At 32.3% G+C, this 7,581-nt stretch overlaps 1 protein-coding gene and 1 long non-coding RNA gene across 2 annotated transcripts; one reads left to right on the top strand and one right to left on the bottom strand.

The window, feature by feature from the left end:
- Positions 1-1,500: 1,500 nt before the first annotated feature.
- Positions 1,501-3,952, bottom strand: LOC145119248 (uncharacterized). The gene is made up of 3 exons (XR_013713758.1): positions 3,553-3,952; positions 2,087-2,201; positions 1,501-1,638 (listed from the first exon to the last, which is right to left on the bottom strand). It is a non-coding gene; the product is annotated as an uncharacterized LOC145119248 (long non-coding RNA).
- Positions 3,953-4,847: 895 nt separating this feature from the next.
- Positions 4,848-7,364, top strand: LOC145120747 (transcription factor MYC2-like). Its single transcript, XM_079056548.1, has one exon. It carries the CDS (start codon positions 5,065-5,067, stop codon positions 7,051-7,053), a length of 1,989 nt encoding a protein of 662 aa, XP_078912674.1. The 5' UTR covers positions 4,848-5,064; the 3' UTR covers positions 7,054-7,364.
- Positions 7,365-7,581: the final 217 nt, after the last annotated feature.

Here is a 7,581-nt window from a genome sequence, read left to right as displayed (position 1 = left end):
TTTTACATTGGTATTTACAAATAAATTGTGCATTATTTTAATTTCTTACATATGTATTGTTATATTCTAGTTCGATATTTGATGTTCATATAATCATTTAGTGTTACATTCTATTTAGAATGTTCTACAGATACAGGCAACCTATAACATTATTCTGTAAGAATTCTAACTTGAATATAGACAACCTAATTAAATTATTCTGTTAGAATGTAATGTAAATTCAGAATATTACGTATAATATTAGAATCTTATGTAATATGCGTTCATTTTATATGTTATAACACAATTTAGAATATTACACTTTAATATCAAAATATTCCATACAACATAATTTTAGAATACTACGTTTAAATTTCATAATATTACATATAATTTTATAATATTACATATTAGCAACACATTATAAAAATATTGAATATTTTGAATAGCTAGATTGATATCATATCATTGAGTATTAAAAAAGCCAAAATTTAATTAGGCAGTATTGTATTAGAATATTTTGCATATAACTTACAATGTCATAGAATATTATTGTATTAACATATTCTACATATAGATTATAAAAACATACTACATATAATATTATTCGATTAGAATATTATACACATATATACTACTTTCATGTAATAAATCAACTTATTCAAAGGGAAACCTATAACATTATTCTATTAGAATATTATATATATATATATATATATATATATATATATATATATATATATATATATTAAATTTATGAAAACTGATAACATATAACATAATTGTATTAGAATATTCTACGTATACATATTATTTTCATGTAAATAAATGAACTTATTTAACAAAAAACCTAGAACTTTATTTTATTAGATTATAAACATCATACATCATAAACTACAACATTCTAATGATTTTAAACATCATACACTCTACTTATAAAATTTACCTTGAATAATGACTTAAATTCTAAAAAAAACATAAACATTAATTGACGATAACAAACAACACATAAAATTATTCTATTAGAATATTATACATATACTTATTATTACATAAAACATACAATATTATTCTGATAGAATATTTTACATAGAGAATTTAATTTTAAACCCATCTAATATGTGAAAGATATTACTACCATTACACGACATAAATTATTAATTCTAAAAAAGACATAAACATCAATTGACGATAACGAACAATGCATAAAACTATTCTATTAGAATATTATAAATATACTTATTATAACATAAAACATACAATATTATTCGGATAGAATATTTTACATAGAGACTTTACTTTTAAACTCGTTTAATATGTAAAAGACTACATGTATTATCATTTAAAACATAACTATTGTTTCAACTACAATATTGTTTTATTAAATATTCACCAATCTTCGAACCTTCAAACCATAACTATTGTTTACCAACAATTCAACCATACATGTTATTCATAATATAGAAAATATAGCCAATATTCAAAGAGAAAAAGACTCCAAATTCATTTACCATTAAATTCCTACAAATATTGTATCAATTAGATCAATAATCTTCATTTCACTGCATCGCTTCCCGCACCAAGTTAAGATGCTTTAGTCGGTCAGATTTTGCAAACTCCTTAGCTTCTTCAATTAGTTTAGGTGATCATTCAATTTGGCTGCATCATGAAAAGTAGAATCAATGTAAACAAATATTTACCAGAACAAAATACCCAGAATATACAAACTACAGTCAAGTAATAACAAAAATCAAGCGTTTTGTAACATTCTAAGAATTTCATTCACCACCACACATCTCCAAACTTCCATCAATTCTATTTTTAGATACTTTATGCTTTCTTTTTCCATCAATCTCTTCGCTTCATCTTATACCAAGTTTCTTAATCAAGATTTCCAAATGCATCAAAACATATATCATAACTTTATTAAAACAAAAAAACTAAAACAAATGCATTATTTTCATAACCTAATAAAAATCAAATATAAAAATATGTACATTCTAAGGATAATTAACATCGTGAAAAGAAGAATATAACACTTAATAATATGTTAACTTAGAGTATTTATATCAAATATCCATATACGTTAATATGTTTAATGTTATACCTTGTCCTTTATTTCGCGTTCTGATAAAGACCTATCAATTGAACTATCATCGTTTTCTTAGTTTTAGTATCAACAACATATTTTTCCCTTGATTTAGTCATTCTTGTCATTTGATCTGCATCAAAACATATATCATGCTTCTATTAGAACAAAATACTAGAATATTGACACTAAATACCATAAACCAGAAAATACGTGAATTTGTCTATTAAATACTTGACAAAAACTAGAGTATTGCTATTATAAAGCGTAAACTACATTCTAATAATAATCAACATCATAGACTCTCCAAATAAAATATGAAGAGCTTTTCTTTGAATTATACATTAAGTTATGATAAAATAAAATCTAGAATATTATAATATTAACATTACTAACCATATACTTCATTTTAATAATAATAAATATCATACATTCTCTTAATAAAGTATAAAGAACTGTTCTTTGAATAATACATCAAGTTCTTTGAATAATACATCAAGTTATGATAAAAGAAAATATAGAATGTTAGAATATGCTACATATAGACATTAACTTTACACAATAAAGTCATTGGTGTATGAATTAGTTCTGATTTATCAAAGTAAACAGTAACATCTGATTAATCAATAAAATAACACCGGAAACCAAATTATGAAGTAGCACCTAACTTAACAAATCAGAATACCTAGAATATTAAGTTACCTAACACTATTTTACTAATATTTTTAATCGATCATCAAAATAATCAAACAAAGTAACATATGGATCAAATTAAGAAGTACCATATGACTTATCAAACTATCACGTAATAACAATTCATATTTTGAAATATATAGGATTCTGTATTGCGTGGAAGTTCAAGGTTTATATAGAAGTGCAAGGTCTTTAACTGGTGCAAATATGTAGAATATGATATCACACATTCAGTTCAATGAAGATTTTAGAAATTAATCATCAGTTCGCAACCTATTTAGCAAAGGATTGTGATGTACATGACAAATTGTGATTAATAGTTAAAGAACAAGAATACATATTCAGAATATATAGAATATTATACTAACATATGCAGAATATTGCACATACCACATAAAATATACAGAATATTATATTAACATATGTAGAATACTATACGTTCCACATTACAATTTATAAAATAATTAGAATATCACATATTCATATTTTAAAATATCTGACATATTGTACTTCATGGAAGTGCAAGGTTTATGTAGAATTACAAGGTGTTTAACTGGGGCAGATATGTAGAATATGATACTAAAATATGTAGAATATTATGCATTCTCATTACAAATTCATAGAATCGGTAGAATATTAGACATTCAAATTTCAAAATTTGAAGAAAGCTATATAAAAAGATATATCATTGTTTATTCACTTTTTCTTTGACTTTTTTGACACAAAAAATAGTTATTTGGAGTAGATATGAAGTGAAGTAAAAAAAAGAGATTTTATATGAGAATTAGAACCTGAATCTGATTATGTTGAACCATGTATTCTTGAGATCTTGATCCGATTTCTTTGATTCTGTAATGCTAGGTGATTGAAAGCTTGATTATGGAATATAATCAGAATCACAAAGTTGAAAATATGAATCAGAGTGAATAAGAGGATTTTTAGGGTTCTTCAATCGCAAATCTCTCCTGTAATCAGAATGGAAGTAATCACAATGTTTAAGCATGGGAGGAATCTGATGGTTGAAAGAAAAACCTAATCTCGATTTAACAGTTCTTCAATCGAACTGTAGATCAGGAAAAAAAAAGGATTTTTAGTGTTCATCAAGGCGGAGGGTTTTGTACGTGAGAAAAACGAAGAAAGGTTTGAATCATGATGCAAATAAATTATACTATTATACGTTACCTGGAATGAATTAATCTGAATCTGATTCTGTATCCAGTTGTTGGAATAAGAAATTTAGGTTTCTTTTGATTCAGGATCAATGGATGGTCGAACGATTTTAGAATCAAAATCAGAATGAAAGGTTGATAAAATCAGAGCGTTCAAATCTAAATCTGAAGGAAACAAAAGATGTTGATGATCGAGATTGAATCAAACATGTTTTATTGTTCGTATCAAGATTAGGGTTTTATGAATCAGAATGAAGAAGATTTAGAAGAATACCGAGTGTTTTTTGCGACCCGAATGAAATAGACAGTAAAATCCCCTTACTGCCCCTCCACGCCCTTATTCTAATCATGAAGTTCCATTTAATTGCAAAAATGTCACCGCCTCCTTGTGCTTTCTTGTGGTGTAATCTGATTTAATTCTAGTATTAGATTATTCAATATGAATGGTCAAGATTTGGTCTCATTGCCTCACAAATACTATTGTCTCATATGAACCTAACCATATATATATATATATATATATATATATATATATATATATATATATATATAGGGTGAAGTTCAATAGAGAACCATAAATTAACAAGAAACCAATTAACCAATCGTGAGCGTCAATAATTATAATGATTAACGGATAAGGAAATAGATGTACACTTGTACATTGGATGCACACACCGAAAATAGATGTACACTTTTACGATGGATTTGAAGATGAATTTGGCAAATCCGATTAAGGATCTGATTTGATCCCCAAGATATGAATGCTATGAATTCAGTTACAATCCGGTGGATTGCATTAATCCGATATGGTTGGTCAAAACCCGGTTTCGACCTAATCCAAATTTCAAATCGGATCGGATCCTAAGGGGACAAATATGTAAAATATCAAAAATAAATTTAGTAATCGCCGGTCATGGTAAAAATTAATTCTGCGATTATATCGGCGAATCACCTCTTTTGCATTTCGGCCTCCTACGCCGCTCTCTCTCTCTCTCTCTCTCTCTCCACTTGTGGCTGCTCCGCCGCCGCAGTCACCACCACGTGTCCATTTAAACCTAATCATCCCCATCTTTTGATCCAAATCAGTTGACCTCTTTCTAATTTGTTAGATTTTATTTTAAATCTGTCTGTGGGATGACGGATTTCCGTCTTCCGACGGCGATGAATTTATGGAACGCAGATGATAACGCCATGATGGATGCGTTCATCAGCTCTGATATGTCTTCCTTTTGGGGTAATCCTACTACTACGGCAGCGCCGTCTGCGGTTCCTCCGGCATCGTCCTCTGCGTCCACTTCTACAAATGATCTTCATAAGATCGCCGGCGAGTCACAGCCTTTTAATCAGGATTCTTTACAGCAACGTCTTCAGGGGTTGATTGATAACGCTCGTGATTCGTGGACTTATGGGATCTTCTGGCAATCGTCCGCCGTGGATTACACGAGCCCCTCGTTTTTAGGGTGGGGCGACGGGTATTACAAGGGGGAGATCAACAAGCAAAAAACGACGACGTCGGTTAGTTCTTTGGCGGAGCAGGAGCACCGGAAGAAGGTGCTCCGGGAGCTGAATTCATTGATATCTGGCACACAGATGCCGGAGAACGAAGCCGTGGATGAGGAAGTTACTGATACGGAGTGGTTTTTTCTCATCTCGATGACGCAGTCGTTCGTCAACGGTAGTGGATTGCCCGGTCAGGCGATGTTCAGTAATCAACCTATTTGGATTGCCGGCCGGGAGCGGTTATTGGCGTCGCAGTGCGAGCGTGCACGGCAAGGTGAGGGTTTCGGATTGCAGACGATCGTCTGTATTCCGTCTACAAACGGAGTTCTTGAATTAGGTTCAACGGAGTTGATTTTTCAAAGTTCAGATCTCATGAATGAGGCCAGAGTGCTATTTAATTTCAGTTATAGCCCTCCAGATTTGACGCCAATGAACCCGAATCAGACACCCGGAGGTGATACTACTGATCCATCGTCGTTGTGGCTAACCGATCCAGTATCTTCTTCTGCCGCTGCCACCACCACCACCGTAGAAATGAAAGATTCTGTTGGTATCACCGCAGTAGCCCCTCCGACGACTGTAATCCCATCAAATAGCTCAGTCTCAAAGCAAATCTCCATCGACAACCCTAGCTGCAGCTCGTTAACTGAAAACCCTAGCTCTGTGATTCACAATCCCAATCGTGAATCCATCCAAAATCAAGGATTGTTCGGGAGCAGAGAATTAAATTTCTCAGAATTCGGATCTTACGATGGAAGCAGAAACGGGAATACTTCTCATTCTTGTAAGCCTGAATCTGTCGAACTCCTGAATTTTGGTGAAAGCAAGAAGACGTTCGCCGGAGGCGAAGATAACAGCAACAAAAAGAAGAAACCCCACGAAGGTATGCTCTCGTTCACCTCCGGCACGGTTATTCCACCATCGGAGACTGTAAAATCCGGTGGAGCAGAGCTAGATCCATCAATCGGAAGAGAGGCGGAGAGCCGACTAGTGATGGAGCCGGAGAAACGACCAAAAAAACGCGGTAGAAAACCGGCAAACGGCCGGGAAGAGCCATTGAATCACGTGGAAGCCGAGAGACAAAGAAGAGAAAAGCTAAACCAAAAATTCTACGCCCTTCGAGCCGTCGTCCCCAACGTTTCCAAAATGGACAAAGCGTCTCTCCTCGGCGACGCCATTTCTTACATCAACGACCTCAAATCAAAGCTTCAAAACACAGAAACCGATAAAGAAGAACTGAAAACCCAGCTTGACGCCATGAAAAAAGAGATATTATTAACCAAAGACTCCCATCAATCATCTTCTTCCACCGTCTCACCACCGGAAGACTTCAAATTAACACCCACCCCTAACCCAAACCACCCAAAAATCACAGATATAGACATAGATATCAAAATCATCGGCTGGGACGCCATGATTAGGATTCAATGTAGCAAGAAAAACCACCCTGCCGCCCGTCTAATGTCGGCGTTGAAGGACCTCGATCTTGACGTCCACCATGCGAGTGTATCGGTGGTCAACGATTTGATGATGCAACAAGCGACAGTTAAAATGGGTACTCGATTTTACACTCAGGAGCAGCTCCGATTAGCGTTGACTAACAGAGTATCGGATCCGAGGTAAGTTGATGATTCCTGATGGGTAATTTTCTGATGATTCCTGATATGGGTAATTTTCTGATGATACCCACGAATCAGGATTTTGATTGTTGCTTCAACTTGTGTTGTTTAGTATTATTTAACATTCTTATTCTTCCAAGTATTTGTTAGTATACTCGTATTCTTTTTTCGGGGTACATCTTTGATCTTTGATCTTTGATATTTCATGTTGGTTGTATATAAGTTAAAGAGGGTTAATTTGCCTCTTGTCTATATGAAAATCAGAGATTCTTAACCCTTGTATTACTAGCTCTAGTTATTTTTTCTAGTTTCCAATTCGCTTTCTTGATAGATTTAAGGCGTGTTTGTAGTTTATAATTTTTTTTTGGAATTTACAAAAAAAATAAAAAAACTTAAATTCAAAAGCTATTTTAAATAGTTTTTGAAAGTTTTTTTTTTTATAGTTATTATGAGTTTTTAGTATTTTTATATTTCAAATTTGAGCTTTTATTCATATATTTTTTATATATTCATAAAGTTTACAGCTATTTCT

Source organism: Lactuca virosa, chromosome 6 (genome assembly GCF_052849685.1).
Source record: "Lactuca virosa cultivar CGN04683 chromosome 6, Lactuca_virosa_CGN04683_v6, whole genome shotgun sequence".
In the NCBI taxonomy this organism is placed as follows: domain Eukaryota; kingdom Viridiplantae; phylum Streptophyta; class Magnoliopsida; order Asterales; family Asteraceae; genus Lactuca; species Lactuca virosa.
This window is presented reverse-complemented; position numbering and strand designations above follow the sequence as displayed.

Bases quoted from the DNA above. Each gene is read 5' to 3' on its own strand.
- LOC145120747 (XM_079056548.1), top strand. From the start codon at position 5,065: ATGACGGATTTCCGTCTTCCGACGGCGATGAATTTATGGAACGCAGAT.